Below are 20336 nucleotides of genomic sequence, written 5' to 3'. Positions count from 1 at the left end.
GTGGGGGAGCACCAGACGCAGAGCCGGGAAGGAGACAGGTGACCGTAAGCACGGTCGAAGGGGAAGGTCTTGCTTTCCTCCATGGGGAATAGTTGGGTTGTGGAATACCTTGATTGAATAGGAAATAACTATCACAGAAGCAAAGAACTTCACAGCACAGAAGAAGAGCCTTTTGGCTTATCGCGTCTGTGTTGGAAGGTCTCCAGACGTGATCTAAAAACAGGGAAGAAGGGGACGAGGAGAGGCACAAGAGGAGCCCTGAAATTCCTCAAGTCTTAGCCTTAAGATTGTCGTATCGGAATATAATATCTTCCAGAGTTTTGGAAAATTCTTAAATTAGGAAACCTGCTGACAGCAATTCCGGGAAAGAACTGGAAGGAACTAAGGAGCTGCCGTGCACACAGTGCGAGCATGTCATCTCCAGCTCTACATAAAAATAATAATTTGGTCATTTCAATCCACGACCGTTTGTGGGGACGCTGCTGTACGCAATTGGTTGCCACGTTTCGCCCACAAAATATACACTTAATTCACTTTACAGTGTATTCTGTGAAGGCTTTGAGACGTCTCAATGACGCGATAAGGTGCTATGGCAAATACAAGGAGTATTATTATTATGATACCACCCAAGGAATCATCCAGGAAATGGAGGAACGAAGGGGGAAAAAGTCTATAGGAAGAGAGTAAACATGGAATTTCCATTCAACATTTTTTTTCCCTTTAATATCCCACGTTATTAATTTTGTTATTGCAAAGTTTCAAACAGACGTCTTACACTCGCGCCAAACACTGCTTTCCCCCAGGAAGCCAGCTCAGAGCAAACAATATCACTGAATGTTTCCAAATTCTGTCGAGTGTTTACTCACTGAATAAGCCCTTCAAGCAATGTGAGATAAGACCCAGGGGAGCTGCCTGGGAAGAGATTTATACAGCAGATGAGTTAAGCATTCCAGTAGATATGACTGCTATTAGGAGTATTTAGCCTTTACCCCCAATCAATTTAAGACGAGCGATTAACCTTCCGAGATCTGTAAGGGCAATATGGATAAAGTTTAACCCTGTGATGACCAGAGTAAACTGTTCTAGTCGGACAGAATACTGGGAACCACACTGATGTCAAACTCTGTTCAAAAGGGGAAATTCAGATTTTTTTTAAACGCAGAGGATTGTTAGGATGTGGAATGCCCTGCTGGGAGCAGTGGTTGGGGCAGCTTTCAAGAGGGGACTAGATAGGCAAGTAATGGGAAAAGTGTTAGAGGGACCTCTAATAATAATAATTCTTGCATTTGATATAGCGCTTTTCACATCTTTTAGACAGATATCTAAAGAGGAGCAATTGTAGGAGCCATGGAGAAAATAACGATCCTTGCATTTGCATTTGATGTAGCACCTTATCACATCGTTGAGACGTCTCAGAGCATTTCACCGGATATACTAGAAAGTGGATTGGCTGTGTTTGAAAGTGGGGAATTGAATCAAATTGATTTTTAAAGGCGCCAACGCAGACACGATAGGCCGAAAGCCCTTCTTCTGTGCTGTAAAGTTCTTTGGTTCTATGATAATGTTATTTCCTATTCAATCAAGGTATTCCACAGCCCGATTATTCCCCATAGAGGAAAGCAAACAAATCCTGCTGTAAAAGCACATTAATAATAGTTATGTTATGGAACTCCAGGGGCAGAGGAAATTGCACAGTTTATGATTAATAACAATAATCCTCCGTGTGATATAGCGCCTGAAACATTTCAAAGCATTTCATTGTTGATTGCAGTGACTGAATTGTTTAAGCGAATGTTTAAGAAGCTAATTTGCACACAACAATGGCCCTCGAACAGCCGGGAGAAATACCATCATGGTCATTATATACGTAGTATATATATATGAAAATATTTTTATTGGGATAATTGCTTCTGTGGAGAGATAACCATCAAGTCTCAGCAGCACCGTCTGTCACTGAAGACATTTCACGGAGTTAGTGCTTCAATGCAGCGCGTAATATCATACCAGTCAAATAGAGTTCACTTTCACTAAAAACCTTACACCCGTTGATCCCTTTAACATGAAAGTCTGGTGATACGTAAGCATTCTGTCTGGTCGGACAGACATACTGCGTGTTAACAGGGCTCTGTTATCTGTATTCGGCACAAAACTGTTTATGTGACCATTACTTGTCAAAATCAATCAGTGGATCCAACTGGCTGCATCTGGCAGCGTGCTCTGCTTGCATAATCATTTCATCGTGCTGGGTATCAATTTCCATCTGAATTCATATTGCCTAATGCAATCAACAATGGAATTAATACACCATCTGAATTACTCGCTTATCCAAACAGCGATGCTTCCTGTTCAGATCAACGGCATCCAAGTCTATTCATTCAGACAAGTTAACTGCGAGTGGTTGTGTCACTCCACTTTAGAATATTTGCCATTGGAAACAGATGAGGCTGTTGAATGGGAATTTGTTGAGATGAGTGTCCATAGTTAACTTAAGCAGTGCCTTTATAATGCTCAGTTCCACGAGTTACATAGAGCCCCCACTCCTATTCCCATCACCTATAACCCTTAATTCTCTTCTTCTTCTTCTTCTTCTTCTTCTTCTTCTTCTTCTTCACTAATGTACACAACTTCCAGCAGTGAGTTCCAGATTCTCGCTACCCTCTGCTTGAAGGAGTTCCTCCTAAGCTCCCCCATTAGAGCTACTTTCCCCAATAAATTATTGAGCTGATGGAGACAGTGTGTTGAAACTGTAATGATCCAATTATTCCCAGTATAGCCTCAATGCCAAGTGGGCATCGAGAAAAAGACCTAACTCCTGTTACCATATACAAGACACAGAAGAGGCCATTCTGCCCATTCTGTCGGTGTTGGTACTAACTTTCTTCTGTGTTGATGCTGTTTCCTTCACTAACTCCATTTCTGTCCCCTCTTTGTATTTAGCCAATTCCCTTTTAAGTGGAAATCCATTTGCCTCTGTGGAGTCCAAACATTTTTGATGTCTTTTCCTCTGCAACTGATCCCTTGAGTCGTACTGTGTACGGTAAAGTCCCAGTATAGGAGTGTTCTGTATGTCATTTTTTCCCTCTCATCATTTCCTCGCAGTAGGACCCGATCATGGGACCTGGCGGGGGAGGTTTATAGTCGCTGCTGGAAACAGATTATGATAAATTATGATACAAATTATTATACTAGGTGCCAATTGGAACTCTGCAGATACTTGAGAGTCAGTGGTATCCGAACCAACAAGGGTGCCTGCTGTTTCCAGATGTACTGGTGGCTGAACACCAACTGAGAAGCTTCCAAAGAATCATCAACAAGTCTAATAATAATCCTTGCGTTTGATATAATGCCTTATCACGTCTTCAAGACGTCTCAAAGAGCTTCACAGAATACATTGTAAAGTGAATTGACTGTGGGCGAAAAATCCCAGAGAAGCTCGAGCTAAAGGTGTCCTGGGCAATAATGCCCCAGATACAACTGTTACAACTGTCTGAGGCACCTTTCTGCTGCGCCAAACAGCTGCCATGCCTATCTGCAAAAACAATCACAGAATGCGGAAAAGGCAAATTAAAAGTACAAAGTTCTTTCTGTTTTTTTTGCCGTTGCAATGGCCTGGGCATTGTGAGCAGGCACCAACCTCAGTGTCCTCTCAGGTCTATCTGGTGTAGTGACTGACGTAGGGACAAGTAAGAAAATAACTAAACTTTTTCTTATATATATGTGTGTGGGCACGAGAAGTTACTGAATACTTCTGAATACTTAAGCATGCACTCTCCCAGTCGCTCTCTGCTGCACAAAGTGATACCTCCACTTTTTACAACGCTCTCCTTCAAACATCTAGAAGGCAGCATCCAGCTCAGTGCACATCCCAGGAACACACTGTAAGGGATTCCTACCCCACACTGCGCTCAGCAGCACTCATCAACAACCACCCTTACATTTATATCCGAGATAACGCCTCGAAGCACTTAAGTCTTAAAGCGTTTTGCATGACTTGCAGTGTAGTAACTGCAGGCGAACACGACTGCCAATGTGTGCACAACAATGTCCCACCAAATGATGTGAAATGAATGAATAACCAGTTTCTATCTGGGGGGAATGTTGGCCGGAACACCGAGAGAAACTGCCTCGCTGCTGCATGAGACGCGGAGTACAATGAAGGACTCGAGGGCTCCCGAAACAATGGGGCCAAGCAGTAGGAGAGCAACCTTTCTCTACGTCAACAGCACAAATTCTACATCTAATATCAAACAGATGGTGGGTAGGCAGCTACTCAATCGTGCGGTTTGGATGATGGAATTTGATCGTTTGCTTTGCAACTTCACTCCTAGACAGCAATCATTTTCATTTGTACAGCACCTTAAGGAGGAGGATATCTCCACGCGCTTAACGGAGACAGCGAAGGAGCCAGACCTGCGTAGGAGTCAGATGCTGTGGGGGGGCGGGTGGCGGGGAGGGGAGATTGGGAGGGAGGAGAGGTGACCAAAAGCACAGCTGAAGAGATTTTATTTTAGACAGAAAGCAGAGAGGGAGGGAAAGAGGTGGAGGGATTTAAGGAGAAGTTCCATGGGGTGGGGGTGGGGGAAAAGATACCCAAAGATAGCTGGAAGCTTGCCCGCCCCAAGGGAGGGGGGGGGGGGGGGAATATGAAAGGTGTCTGAGCTGGAAGAGCATTCCTTTCCGGCAGGAATCATCAGATAATAATCAGAAACACAGCTGGATTTTTTCCTCTCCTTATGCTTTGAGCACTAACCCATAATGTAGTATCCTTATGTCACCAAGGCTCAGCAAACTAGGTACAGACCGGGAATTCAGTGCTCCGAGACCCTAACCAGCATGAAGGGCACTATAATAAATAAAGGTTGGTGTTGTTGAACCTTCGAGTAGTGGTAATGGAGGCTGACGGTTTTTTTTAACATGTCATTTCCTGCCCTCCTCTGAATGTGCTGCCTCGAGTTGGTTAGAGCTCCACACAACACTTAGGCAGCCAGTCTTAATGGGCTACTCAGCCCAAAAAATATACAGTCAATTCACTTTACAGTATATCCTGTGAATCGCTTTGAGATGTCTCGAAGACAAGATAAGGCATTATATCAAATGCAAGTATTATTATTATTATTATAGGGGAGTACTGTACCATTTGTGGAGTCCTGTAGCTCAGTGGTTAGAGCACTCGCTTTGCAAGTGAGAGACCTGAGTTCAATTCCAGGCAGAGGGCGAAACCTTGGGCAAGTTTCCTTACTCCACACAGAGCCTAATAATAATCCCTCCAAAACCAAAAACAATAATAAATTGGTCATTTTCAATCCACGACTGTTTGTGGGACATTGCTGTGCGCAATTGGCTGCCGCGTTCGCCCACAAATATACAGTCAATTCACTTTACAGTATATTCTGTGAAGCGCTTTGGGACGTCCTCCCGACGTGAAAAGCGCTATATCAAATGCAAGGATTATTATTATTATTATTATTATAACTGAGGTTACGTCTATCTTCATGTGACGTCTGTACACACACTGATAGTCCAGCAAGTGTCACAGGATGGTGGGATTCCCAATTAATTTATTCCCTCACTAGCCCAGGGAGGTCGAGGCAAATGAAGTACTGCTTTCAGCTCACTCAGCAATGTAGGAACCTGGGACCAGCTTGGTTTACAGCTGAATGCCACCTAACACACATACACACTGTCTCACACGCACATGTATACACCCACACACACTTTCTCACACACACACACACACACACACAGACATGCAAATACATACTCCCTTTTCTTTTCAAAAGGTGCCGTGGGATCCTTAACGTCCACCTGAACAGGCAGACGAGATCTTAGTTTAACATTTCATCCCAATGAACGGCACCCGCAGAGAAACACTGCCACACTCCCTCTCTCCCTCCCCCCACCAGTCGATCGGCGCACGGTGTTGTCTCGTGCGCGCTCAATAAAAACACGAGGAAGGAGCCGCATTTACCGCAGTTTAAACAATGCAGTTAATATTTTTTTTTACTTCGGGACGCGTGGACTACTCTGTAGTGGTCCGGCTTCGTTTTCAACTGGACTCAATAAATACGCAGTTCTGTCGCTCCTGTCTTTTTGATGGTGCACGAGAGCGCCACCCAGCGGCGACAAGCCCCTGGTCTATAGTGTGAGCTCAAGAGTCCCGACATTGGGGGCTTCAACCCCCAATCTTCTGAATCAAGAGGTGGGGGGGGGGGGGGAGTGTTCTATCGACCGAGCCAAGGCTAACGCCACTCTCTCTCTCTCTCTCTCAAGCAAAGCTTTTTTTAACACCATATAAGAAGTGCAAAGCGGTGCTGACTGTTCCCTTTGAAACCCAGGCGTGATGCGTTACAGTTGCAGAGGGTGGAACGCGGAGCAATGCGAAGGGTTAACACCCAGTTCTTAGGCATTAATCATACTGCAAACCGGGCTCAGCCACGACCTCAGCAGCAACGAAAAAAAATGATTTCACACGAGAAAGGAGAAAAGCGACTGCAGACGGCTAAATTGCGATTATTTTTCAGCGCTATTAATAAAATCTGCTAATAGAATTCCCAGCGTACATCGGATCGCAGCAAAGGAAAACATTCGGGTCAAATTAAGATGCTTTTTACTGCTCCGAGCAAGTCACAAAAGGAGGGGCAGGAGGAGGGACATGAGAAAGGTTCTGTGTTCTCTTCCCCCAGGGCTTCGAGGGCCAGAGCGACGCAGCATTGACAAACGAACCCGGCTACAGTGGACAATGCTGAGCCTTCAGCCTCGGGGGAAGGCTGCCACCCTTGGCTATGAAATATCACAGCTAATTGCATTGTGATACCCCAAATCAAAAGTGACAAGGCTTGAATGTGGTTTCTCATCAGACTAAGCGATATCATGGGGCAGTGAACCGTGCAGCTCCTGCCAGGCTACCCTGCTCATGTGACAATGGCCCTTTTTTTTCCCCCCTCCGATCGCCTACCAGTGACAACGGGCTCTTTTCTTCTCCCGGGAACGTATGAAAAGTGCTGGAGAGTCCTCATTCATTTGCAACCAGACACCCTTTCAGAGCCTGAAGTGCAGCAGATGAGCGCGACACACTCGCTGCCCTATCACCCTCCGCTATTCTCCCTGGCACAGCTTGGGCTGCTCAGACACTTGTTAAAAAAATATCGTCACATGGCGGCATCGACGCTCCGTATGCCAGGTACATCCTCAGCAACTGGTTTTCGGAAGGCCCGCAAACAGCCGGAGCAGTCTGGATCATTTGCATGGAAAAAGAGCAGAGAAATCCCAGGGGCCCCCCACGTACAAAACACTTAACATCACAGAAATCCGAAGCTCAGCTGGAGAATCTCCAGATTTTATGCACCATGTAGTGTTTTAACGTGCACCCAGGCATTCCTTCATTGCCGTACCTTACCCCGTACAGACCTGCGCAGCCCTTCAACGTCGCTAGAAATGTAATCATTTCACGTATGTGCGGTTTCCGTCCATCTGGTAGTGGAGTGCGCACGCACTCTCTCTCTCTCTCTCTCTCTCACCCCTGCTTACCTAATCCTGGAGAGTTTAGGCTAGGGTTGGTGAGAGCCAAGGTTTTGGGGATCCCAGAGTGTGCGTTGCAGTACTGTTGGAGCTAAACCAGCTAAAGCCACGCAGCTTGCCATTGTGAACACTGGCAAGCTTCCCGTTGCTTGTCCAGCTACTGCCACCCTACCCGTTAGCACTCTGGCTTGCAGAGTTAGCAGGAGCCAAGTTGGAAGTATCCCAGCTCACAGTTACTGGTTCTTCCAAGTCCAGCCAATGAGCCAGGCTGCTTGATTCGGCATCAACAGGAATTACGGCGCATCTGGCTCAGGAACAGGACGGCCAATTCCTGGGCAGGCTTGATTAGCCGGGCACTGATACACGCTGGAAATCACTATGGGGAATCCCATGTCACATCACCTTTCGTCTGCTCTGTGCACCTGATAACAAAGAGGACATCACACTGCGCCAAGCAAGTTTGAAATATTCCAAACCCCACTAAACCATGATGCAAAAGCCCCAGTTCAGGTCAGCTCCAGGCTTCTCTGCATGAAGTGAACTCGCGTCAATGCACACATTTCTTTTGCGCAAGAAAGCAGCAGCGGAAAAAGTGAAGGTGGGGGTGGTGGGGTTCCTTTAGGTTTCCGGATGCCAATGGGAAAGGACTGTAGGATACGGCATGAAAGCAACAACCAAGGAAAGGAAGCTCTTCAGTGCAACTCACCCCCAAGATCCCAAATCATTCCCACTCTAAGGGCAGCCAAGTTTGGCTGTGTTCCGGTATATAGCTTGTAATTATTGGCTTCAGGGAGCATTGTAAATTGGAATGGTTCTCTGGGTGCTTCTGGTAAGGCAGAGTCACGTACAGTCTGACAGGACACATACTTATTCTGAAAGCTGTGAAGGAAACTCGGAAATTATCCAAATCCAGTGAGTAACTAGCACAACATTCCATTAGGAAGGGTCTGAGAATTGTATGGTGGGTTTCCGGAGATGAGGGGAGGCAGGAAGGGTAGGCAGACTGAACGCAAAGTGACTGTCTTACGAGTCTGCCCTTATAAACATACTTATATCTGGGGAAGGGGTCTGGAAACATTACCATAAAGAGCCTTTGCTAGGAATAGCTGTAAAGCACAGTGAAAAAACAATGTCACAGCCATGTCACATTTTGCAATGAAAGCTTTGATTTCTTAAATCTGACTTTTAGAAACCATCAGAATATTCTTCCTTCTCTCTCTCCTCTCCGTCCACTCTCCTTCTCTGCCCCTCTCCCCACCTCCGCCCTACAAAATATAGAATTCTAATTCAGAAACCAGGGTGACAGCAGATGATATGAGCCTGAGGTGTTATTACAGTTGGATTTTATCCTCACGTAAACTCTGTCCACCGGGATAATGTCTTCTCAACAGCTTCACAGAACAGGCCTTACCTCCTTGTACTTGCCCTTCTGACGCATGTAAGTGACCAGGTCGAACAGGTAGGATTGGTCAGCGCTCTCCAGATCATATAGGCTGATCAGCAGACCCAGAGAATTACTGGGAGCTTCTAACAATAGGCTGAACACTCTCGGATGCAGCATCTTCTGCCTGGCGGCGGGCTGTAATATTGAAAGGAACAGAAATGGTCACCCTGCTGCGAGATACTTAGAATGGCCTCCTATGATCCTATAGATTTCTATGGTTTGAAGGCAGTTTCCGACATACGTATTGAACTGGTGCACAACTTAGATTTACACCCTTCACAGAAAGCGATAGCCCGGCTTTCATTGCTCAATAGACTGATTCAAACCACGTCTCCTTGGCCTTTGGAGAATAGCAGAGTTGAACCCAATCATGTCCTTATCCAAGGCCCACGTGCACCCATTCAGCAAGGTCATCACTGATCAGGATGAGGACCCTGGTTGTTTTAACCGTATCCCCCCCCCCATGTTTTGTGACTAGCCACAAGTGCCCCAGCTCATATCAGCACAGGCAGGGGACAGAACCTGAGATCAGTGTCAGACCATGGGGTGTATCTCCTCTCTGAATCAGCCAAGGGAGGAAGTGAGTGAGTGAGTGAGTGAGTGAGTGAGGGAGGGAGGGAGGGAGGGAGGGAGCGAGTGAGCCAGCGAGCGAGCCAGGGAGCGAGCAGCATTTAATATTGTGGTTGGTACTAATAACGAACGAATAGGTTGTATTCCGACAGGTTTCGTACACAAAATACACAGTCAATTCACTTAATGGTATATTCTGTGAAGCGCTTTGAGACGTCTTGAAGACATGATAAGGCTCTGTATCAAATGCAAGGATTATTAATATAATAATTATCTTCATTATGACTGGACGCATCTTGCAGTGGTGAGTAAAGGAATGTGCTGTGCTGTATGCTGGAATTAAGGTCTTTGGTCCCGACCTGCTGAACGGGAGGGTGCTCTTTTATCCATCTGTCAAACTCGCTGATGATGTAATACCCCAGGGACTGAGCCTTTCCCTTTCTCCAGTTGTGGCAGCTCTCCAGCAGAACCAGGACTCCTTCGTGCGGGTCAGTCAGCGAAGCAAATCCTCGCCCGGCTTCTTCTCGGAGCTGAGGAGACAAAAGGGGTTGTGAACAAAAAGAGGGAGGCCCCTAATCTCCAAGGAAACAAAAGGCCGCTGCTAATTTATTCACCCGAGGTAACTGTTACTCTCGATCCCCCCATCCCACTTGCTGTGACAGTATGCGTCGGTTTGGATTCCTTAACACTTCACTTCACCGCAACAGCAGCCTGTGAAAGGGCAATTGTCCCCACTAATTATCCCGTAAACATGCAAAGCGCGACAATGCCATCCACTAACACAGACAAAAGGTGCTTTCACTGCTTGGCAGTGACAGAGCAGGCAGACGGCTTTTAGAGAACTGTCACTTGAGCCGTCCCTGAAAGGCCACATTCCTCCGAGCTTCCCTTCCCATAAGGTTGGAATTAAACAAAGAGCAAAGGAGAGCTGACATGATCGCGCTTGCTAAGCACTTCACTGGGGCTGGTGCGGCACAGGAATCTCTGGGCGAGGGAGTACAGGAGGGGAAAGTGATTTCCTGATAGGGTAACTGAGATTTCTGGGCGACACTTTTTCACTGACTGGTTCACCTCCATGTATCACCCAGTCAAGAGTCGCGCTTTAAACTCTCCTCCCTCTCACGCAAACCTCTCACTGTGACAGCCCTTTACCCCTATCACCCCCGCCATCGCCCACCGCCCTCCCCCCCCCACCCACTGTTGCCGCACCGTGATCTGCTTAAATCAGGAGAAGAGTTCAAAACGTCACTTGCGAATGAATAAAAAAGGAACTGGTGTTTTTTTGTAGTGCCCTGTCACGTTGAAGCAGCTCAAAATGCTTCACAAGTGATTACTGTCAAATTCTGGAGCCTGTTTTTATAGCCAAACACGACAGCCATTTGTGCCAACGAGGTCCCACTCACAGCCATGAGCTGACTGACCAATTAGACTGGAGGATTGCTGGCCAGGACACTGGGAGGAACTCCCTTCTCTTTTCCAATGGTGCCATTTGATCTTTTAATGTCAAGCTAGACAGACAGACGGGACCTGTTTTAACATCTCATCAGAAGGCTGGTATCACCAATAATGCAGCGCTCCCCCCCCTCTCCCCTCCCCCAACACTGTAACGTGCCAGCCTAGACTGTGAGCTCAAAGTCCCCGACGTGGGGCTTGAACTCATAACCTCCTGCAGCAGATAACCAACTCATAACCAACTGAGGCAGGCTGTCACATGAGTTTTTTTCTCTCAACAAAAATAATCTCTCTGGTGGTTTCCACAATCACTGTGTATCATAATGAGGTTTACACTGGCATCCCATCCCCCAGAGCATCGAGTTCAAGATCCTCATCCTCACTTTTAAAGCCCTCCATATCTTGCCCCATCCTTCCCCATCTGTGAAGCGCTCTGAGACGTTTCAACGACCCGATAAGGCGCTATATCAAATGCAAGGATTATTATTATTATTATCTCTGTGACCTTCTAGAACTTACCAATCCAATCCACCCTTTCCCTTTGCTCTGCAGACAGCTTTACATCCTCCACTCTCCCCGTGTCACCAATGGCGGTCAGCCTTTCAGTCTATCTGCCTCCACCCTCTGGAACTGCAAGTCAACTGGACGTGGGGAGGACGTCCCAAATCCCAGAGCCCGTCACCTTGCCCCTTCCCTCACCTCCTTCAAGGTCCATCTCAAGATCTTCCTCTTTGACCACATCTTTGGTCATCTTCCCCCTTGGCCCGTTCCTCTCTTGAATCCAACCCTCAGCTCAGTTGTAAAGCCTCAACTGTCCAGAACCTTGGAACATCGATATAATTGCAATTTGTTCTTGTTGTTTTATTCTAAACTTGAACTTGATACCAACTAATTCCTGTACTTAAGTCTCTGAATAAACTGGGTGCTTCTTTCATTCATGCATAGCTTCAAATATGTAGAGTATTCACCTATACACACAATTCAACCCTGGCTGGCTTCCCTTCAGATATTAGATTGAGGACACAGTCTAGAGACTACTCCAATAAAACCTATATCATGCCAATAAATGTCTCAATTGGCTTTGTAGAGAGAGCTTTACTTCGTACACTAGACCTAACCAGGGAGCAGTTGATGAACGCAGTGTCAAGGGAACATCACTCTGTATGTAACCCACGCCGTGCCTAACCTGGGAGTATTTGAAAGGTCACAAACTGGGAAAATATTCAGCTGTAAAAAAGTGATCTCTTAACTTGTCAAGTATAGAAACTCCCTGTTGGTTTCTGGCTTCCTTCCCCTCCCGACATGTGAGAAGGTATCTGATGAATGTGCTGGTTTAAAGATGAAGAGGTATGTGAACACCGCATACAAGCACTGCCGGGGGAAGATTTGTGCTGCTTTTCATAGTCACCACTGTGGGCATTAGCTGATACTCAGAGAGCGAGCTTCGCCCTGTAACTAAGTCAATCTTACCTGACCTGAAAGTGCTGATGGGGAGACAAACAAGCCGAGGGACAAAATTCTCCAAAATACAGAATCATTACAATAACAACTTGCATTTATACAGCGCCCTTCACATAGGGTAGGGTCCTGAAGCTTGACAGTGGCGGAGTCCAACAGCGAGCCAGGGGGAGAGGGAGGAGGGGAGGTGACCGTAAGCACGATCAAAAAGAAAGGTCTTTAGGCGGGGAAGTTACTGCAGCTGAATTACAACAACAACTTGAATTTACATAGCGTCCTGTATTTAACAGCATATCCTGTGAAGCTCTTGGAGATATCCTTTTGACGTGAAAAGTTATATCAAATACAACAACAACAAATTACATTTATATAGCGCTTTTCATGTCGGGAGGACATCCCAAGGTGCTGTGGTTTTTTGCAAGGATTTCTTTAATGTTACAACTCTCTGGTTTGGCCACAGTTGTGTTGGCGTTTTATCTGGAGAACATCTGAAGAAACTTTTCTCTCTTTTCCGACAATGAGACAGGACAGGCCGAATGGCTTACGCAGGGACTATTGTAATTACGAGAGGCTCTCTCTGGCACAGTTCTGATTGCACTCCACAATACTCAGTCAGCTTGTAGCTTTTCAGCAACCACTATTGCAGCTGTTGTATGACAGAAAGCATGAGTATCCTCGGGAGATCAGTGCTCCTGGGAGGGTTGTGTGTGTGTGGAGTGGGGGGGGGGGGGGGGGGGGTGTCAGGAAATGATTTATCACTCATCTCCAGAACAGCCTGTAAATACCTTGTTCTCATTAAAAAGGAGGCATTTTTATATCTGAAGGGAATCATGAATTTTAGGACTGTGACTCTCTGGTCGTTAGCTGCAAATGTTTTGAATTAAAAGTGAAGCGTCTCGAAGTAATCTGATTTTAAGCTCCGGGTCATGTTTGTTCTCTGGCCAGATTGAACCGCTCAAGACTCGAGACTCGATCAAAAATATCTCCATGTAATGGGCTTTCCCCAGAAGTTAAGAGGTGCAAGAAGGAACCACTCCAGGATACAATGGGAGCTTGGGAGCAGAGAGACACAAAGGACACAGCCAACTTGCAAACCAACAAGCAAACTGTGATGTGCTCAGATCAGGAGGGTTCAGGTACCCAATGGCTGAATCTGCAACCTCAATTGCCAGTGGAGTTGATGGAAATGATAGTAATATAGTATAATAATAATAATAATCCTGGCATTCGATATAACGTCTTATCAGGTCATTGAAACATTTCAGAGCGCTTCACAGAATATATTGCAAAACGCTACAGACAATTGCGCACAGCAGTGTCCCATAAACAGTCGTGGAGTGACCATATTTTTTTTGGAGAAAGGATTATTACCTCCTGGAAACTGATCCGCCAATCGACTAACGACTGGGCTTCTACTTAATGTGAGGCATATGGAGTAAGGAAACTTCCCTAACATTTGGTCCTGCTGGGGATCGAACGCCTCACAAGCGGAAATCACTTGTGCTAACTGCTACGTTACAGGACTCCTAAGAGCAGGATATTGGGATTAAATGATCTGCCAAGATCTAATAAACAGGTGAAACAGGCTCAACAGGCCGAATGGCCTCCTCCTGTGCTGTTGCTGGATGGATGGCAGGTACCAGGAATTTCTCCCAAGAGGTGCTGTGAGCAACAGAGCTGCACGTAAAGTGCTGTGCCACATTACCGTCATCTTCTCTAGACCACAGCCAAGACACGCACTGTAACCCAACCATCCGCGAACTTAGTAATAATGAGATTACAATACACAATTTACAAAGACACCCAGGAATTAATTTGGATCAGGAAATGATTTATCACTAGACCAGCACAATCCGTAAATACCTGGGTCTCAACTAGAGTCAAATCTCACTGTTACACACATAGAGTCGAATATCACCCATTATAAAACTGTGCGTCTATTCCAGCAGCTGGAGTTGGTCAGAGGTAAATCAGGGCAGAAACTCGGATATGCTTCACTAAGTTTGGATCCTGGGACAAGGTGAATCGTGTTGGCACATTCAGGAGTCTGGCATTGCCTTCCAGTGACTGAGTGCTTAAAGCTGAGTCTCATCATGTTGAGACGTCAAACAAACAAAGAAAGGTGCCTACGCATCTATCAGAGCTGGTGCGGGCAATTACTTCTCTATTGCAATTGTGCCGCTCCACTGCATATGTGCCGCCTCATTGCAACAGCGCCACACCTTTGCAGGAGCGGACTTCACTAGTGAGAAAAACCACACGAATAATCAGGGTTTACTGACCCTGCAGCTGTGCAATGGCATGAAACACTCTGGGGTCAAAGGTTCCATGTTAATATTAAATGACTTTGGTCACCACGATGAAAAACATGAACTAGTTCGCCATTCATTGTGCCACCACCTGCAGCTCTTAGTGACTCTACAATCTGGGAGATTACGATTTCAGCCTCGTCAAGGCTGAGATTAAATTGCGTGAAGATGAACGAAGGATATAAACCATACTTCTGGTCAGCTCTAAAGTAAAGCACTTCAGCGGTAACCTTCTGAGAAATGAGAGAATGGAGTGCAGGGCTCCTAACCATGATCAGAACGCACTCGGCAACTCCAAACCAGAGATCAAAACTACCTTTAATATTCCAATATTCAAACCCAAAGACCATTAAAGATTCCAATATCAGCAATCAGTGTACAAACCTGCCCCTCTCCCTCTCTCAAGAGTTGCCCCCTCCTTCCCCATCTTCAGGTCGCACCTGAAGAATTTGCCCACGGACACTTGCCCCCGGCTTGGCATCGTGCTCTGCCACTGCTGAGCGCTCTGGGATGCGTGAAGGGCGCTGCATAAATGCAAACTGTTGTTGTTGTAAACATTTTCAGGACTCTAATAATATCAAACAGGACTTTGTGCGTTTACACACAGCTGCAAATCCTGAGACATCTCTCTCTCTTCCACCACCCAACCCACCCCTCTTCTCCCTCGCTCTCTCCACTGCTCCTCCCCTCGCTCTCCAACCCTCCTTAAGCAAAGATCTCCTTTAAGTAGTGTTTATATAGTGATAGAGCGGAGGCCAATTCACTTTGTATTGCGTGTATTGCTGTGGTGTGACTCAATCTCCTGCTGGAGACCATCTCTGCCAGGTTCCAGGCTGAGTATCATCACAACAGCAGACCTCACACCCAGTTCAGCTGCTTCACACCCACCCAGAGCGATTCCCCCCCAAAAAACACACAACTCTCTCTCCTACTTTCAATTCCTTTCCTGCCCTTACTCCACCCTACCTCTGCTCCTCCAACTCAAGCCTGCGTCACAACCCCCACCCCCTATCGAGCGGGTCAACTTTCAGACACTTTGCCCACACACTCTCTGGAACTCTCATCTGAAATCTCTTCATCTCTGCCTTTCAAAACCTGCTTAAAGACCCAATCTCTGTCACCGCTCCCTTGGGCCACCTCCTCCATATCCCTTGACTTTCTCGTGAATTTCTCCGTTTCAGCAGGAGCCGGTTGTCACCGTGAGCAGTGGGGTGGGGGCAGAGAGGCTGAATGTCCAGCCACCGATGGTGGGGCGGGCAGGGCGGGGGACATGGAACAGGCCGGAGTCCGCTGAGCAGAGGGAGCGGACAGGTCGGTATGGAGTTAGCGGGTCGCAGAGGTAGGAAGGAGAAAGAAAATGGAGGAACACCACTACAATAGCACTCAGCACAGCACAGGCACCCAAAGATCACAGGTACTACTCAGGTACCACACACACATTACACATACACGCTTCACATACACGCTACACAGAACTTGCACCACACAGGCACTGTACTGAGCGGTCAGCAACCCCTCCTTCAGATGGATTCCTGAAGAACGACAACCACACTGGCTGCTCAGACTCAATAATGTGTCATTATGTAAAGGCTTCTTTTACATTTTATATTGGGCTGACAGAATACACAATCCCTACACACTGTAAAATTGAATTTAATGGGACCAGCCTGCATTGTAAGTAGACGGCTGGCTTTAAATCTCATGTTGAGTGCCGAAATCCTTCTGGCTTCCCTGGAATTTAATTTTATGCATTTTTAATTCCCGACCATTACTCTGCATGTTTACTTGGCTTGAACTGAAAGACTCTTGGATATCAAGACTCTCCTGTGTTCAAGCAGTAAATTGGTTTCACCAGCGGCATTGTTATATTGCAAATTCACGATTCTGGGAATCACAGAGATCATACGCTCGTAACAACCTTTGTGGCTTCCCATGGCATATCGGTTAGAGCACTCGCCTCGCAAGCGAAAGGACCCGGGTTCCATTCCCGGACAGGGTTAAAGCTTAGGCATGTTTCCTTATTCCACACACCTGTTTACCTAGCAGTAAGTAGGATCCCGGTTGTTAGTCGATTGGCGGGCGGATCACTTTCCGGAGGTAAATAATCACTTTAAAAATAATAATAATAATTTGGTCACTCAGGTTTGAAGACTGCTCAAACATCAGCTTTCAGTACTCAAATCAGAATTCATATAAGCTTTCAAAAAGGAAACCAGCTAGATATCTAAAAAAGAGTAGGCCAACAGCAGGAGGGGGGGAAAAAGAAGGTAAATGGGACTTAAAGGATTACTCTTTAAAAGAGCCAGCACAAACACGATCGGCCGAATGGACATCATCCCAATCCTTGCATTTGATATAGCGCCTTACCAAGTCGACAAGACAACAACAACTTGCACTTACATAGTATCCTCCACACAGGGTAGCGTCGCAGAGCGCTTAACTGTGGCGGAACCTGATTCCAAGCCGGGTTGGGGGGGTGGGGTGGCCGTAAGCACGGTCGAAGGGGAAGGTCTTCAGGTGGGACTTGAAAAGGGGGAGAGAGGGGGCAAGGCGGAGAGACTGAAGGACAGTGTTCCAGAGACGTCTCAAAGCACTTCACAGGATTTTATTGTGAAGTGTAGGGACTGTGTATTTTGTAGCTGCAAAACTGTAAATTGTAAGCAATGTCCCCACAAACAGCTATAAAGCAAATTACCAAGTTTATCGATGAACATCAATCTCGTAGAAAAAGATTGAATTTTTAATGCTTCGTTCCACCTTTGTTGTCGTGTCCCGCACTCCACCTGGGTCAGGAGTGGGGACAGATACAGCAGTGAACCTATTGCATCTCACTCCCAGCTATGTACAATGTACTCTTTGAAATGGGATCAGAGAGGGAGGGAGGGAGATATACAGCTGCAGTTCCCTGATGATCAGCTCAGCCAAAACAAGCAGCGCTGGCAGAGATCCAGGCCCAGGATCCTTAATATTCATCGGTTTGTTTTCCTAAGCTTCAGGCCCTTAATTTGAAGTTTAAGGTCCTAATTCCCTGTTAGATTGGCAATTGTATCACTAAGATCAAGAGGCTTGAGGAGACCACATTTTGCATTTGCTATCCGTACTGACGCTGCGACAGGTGATGTACAGGGGGAGGCAGCGGGAGAGGTTTCTGGGTTCCACTCAGTCCGCACCCCCAGCTCCCATCTCTCCGATAGACAAACAATCACACAAGTCATTCTCTGGCAGACAGTAATCACCCTCACACACACACGAGAACTCCACTACTACCTCACCCCAACTCACATCCTGATCTGACTTTGCCAACTCCCTGCCTGCCAGCCTCCCCCACCTTCCCCTCCGCAAACTCCAGACAATCAAGAGCTCTGCAGCCCAGATCCTCTCCCGCACCAGGCTCCGGGAGCCCATCGCCCCCATTCTCACCCAGCTCCACTAGCTCCCCATCCCCCAAACTTTTAAGATCCTTGTCCCGAGTTAAAATGCCTCCACGATCTTGCACTATCCTATCTCTGCGACCTCCTATTGCCCTCCTCCTTCTCGGCCCACTCCCTCCACCAACTCGGACCTGCTTCATCCACCTCTACCGCTGATGGTGGCCAGTCAGCCACTTTGCATCCTTCCTCTGGAACTCTCTTCCGAAATCCCTTTCCCTCGCTATTTTTTGCTTTCATATCCCACCTAAAGCCCTATCGTTTTCACTGTGCTTTCAGCCAATATCTCCCCTCTCCCAGCTCAGGCTCCCGCTCAGTCTTTGTAAAGAGCTGAAATGTTCTTCCAACATGTATAAGTGTCAATCGTTGCTGTTCTCAAATCATGTCATGGAATCTTTACAACATCCACTTAGTTGACTTCATGTCAGTCTGGCTCACTCACATTCCATTTAAGAGTCAAAAGGTGGTGGGTTTTAATCCCACGTCACAATTTTGAGCTCATAGTCTAGGCTGATGCTCCAATGAGCGCTGGGGTTGCCCTGGATTGTGGGAAGTGCCGTCCTTGGGATGGGATGTTAAAACTGTTCAGGTGGACATTAGAGATCCCATGGCACTATTCAAAGAGAAGGGAGCTTCTCTCAGCGTCCTGGCCAACAGTGCCCCAGGTGAAATTGATGGTTCACTTCAGTTGTTTATGAGACATTACTGCATGCAAATTGGCCGCTCTTGTTCATCAACAACATACATAGCGACTTCACTTTACAGTAAATCCTGTTAGGCACTTTGTCACTTCCTCCCAACTTGAGAGGTGCTATAGAATGAAATGCAAGGATTATTTCTTAATAATATATAAAATAATATATTATTAAAACAGAGGATTTCTTGTGTGACGCTGCCTCTGCAGGAACTTCATGAGAGGTCATGGATTTTGTGGCTGGACCAAGAATACCTGTAGACTTTTCTGACCACAGACACATTACCTGTGAAGCATTTTGAGACTTTGCTGTTGTAGGAGATATATCAAACACAAGGATGATCGATGTTTCGAAAAAAATCACGGAGGTAATCTAATGCAGGCTGAATCACTGGAAGGGCTAAACTGAGTGTTCTAAGTGCTTTAACTGCAAGCATCAACTGCTGGCTAGCTGTGAGGTGTTAATGAGGGATTAGTGTTGTCCCGCTTGAAAAGATCACATCTCAAGTGTAGAAGTGATCGGCCTGGCCTGGTCCTGATAAACGTCGGTGACCTGAACCGGCCTGGACCAAACTAAACAACAACTTGCGCTTATCTAGTGCCATCCACGCAGGGTAGCGTCTCAGAGCAAACAATTCCGCTCACCCTTCACAGCGGTGATCTCCCACTGCTTATCAGTCTCCCTCCCTCGACTCCACCCTCCATCTTGGCTCCATGGCCTCCAGTGCAGACCCACTTAATGTAACTGAACACGAACTTGCATAAATAAGGCTTACCCATGCCGCTGTGCAGACACGCACTGCATAAATCCAGAAGCCTATTGTAAGGTTTTATCAATAGGGGGCTTACCTCATGAATCTCCTTCTTTGTCCAGAGCTCTTGCAGGGTGTGCAGTAAGTGGAGTGGGTCCAGGCCTGAGGAGAAGCAGATTGATTGCCTGTGACAGGATGCACTTGAGACACTGCAGTATTGTTGCTCAGCACAGAATGGGCACTTTGTGCCACCTTTAAAATCGCTAACCTTCTAACCGTCACTCAAGATTAGTGGCTCCACTCAATTCAGAATCTAAACAAATCTCCAACAAACATCATTATTTGAGAGTTTTATTAATCTGCTGAGGGCTGCTGGAGCGTATCTCCACGCTGTTTGCGAATTGCAAGGGTGTACGGTCCAACACTGTTAAACAAATTATGCCAGTGCAAAGCTATTTTGTGTGTTAAGAGCATTACAGTATGGGACGCAGAGTTGACCACCATTATACACTCAGCGAATAGTTATTATTGTTTGGGTGGATGATAGGCGTGAAGGACAGGTTTAGCACGCATTTCTTAAGCCTTCTTCCCCCTCCGCTGATCACCACCGCATTTCCTACTTACAGCAGCAGGACAGTGAATGGGATCAACTGTATAGCTCAGGTCAACATGACTTTGTGGAGCAGTCCAAAAGAGACAGAACGCTGCGGA

At 46.6% G+C, this 20336-nt stretch overlaps 1 protein-coding gene across 2 annotated transcripts in view; it reads right to left on the bottom strand.

Annotated features, from left to right (window-relative positions):
• exd3 (exonuclease 3'-5' domain containing 3) overlaps window positions 1-20336 on the bottom strand; it is a 190758-nt gene that overhangs the window by 135843 nt on the left and 34579 nt on the right. For both annotated transcript variants that reach the window (XM_007900207.2, XM_007900209.2), the window contains exons 4-6: window positions 19723-19787; window positions 9892-10062; window positions 8930-9097 (exon numbers count right to left, since the gene is read on the bottom strand). In XM_007900207.2, coding sequence (XP_007898398.1) covers window positions 8930-9097; window positions 9892-10062; window positions 19723-19787 — 404 coding nt within the window. The remainder of the gene's footprint in view (window positions 1-8929; window positions 9098-9891; window positions 10063-19722; window positions 19788-20336) is intronic.

Source organism: Callorhinchus milii, unplaced genomic scaffold (assembly GCF_018977255.1).
Source record: "Callorhinchus milii isolate IMCB2004 unplaced genomic scaffold, IMCB_Cmil_1.0 Scaffold8, whole genome shotgun sequence".
Lineage (NCBI taxonomy): Eukaryota > Metazoa > Chordata > Chondrichthyes > Chimaeriformes > Callorhinchidae > Callorhinchus > Callorhinchus milii.
This window is presented reverse-complemented; position numbering and strand designations above follow the sequence as displayed.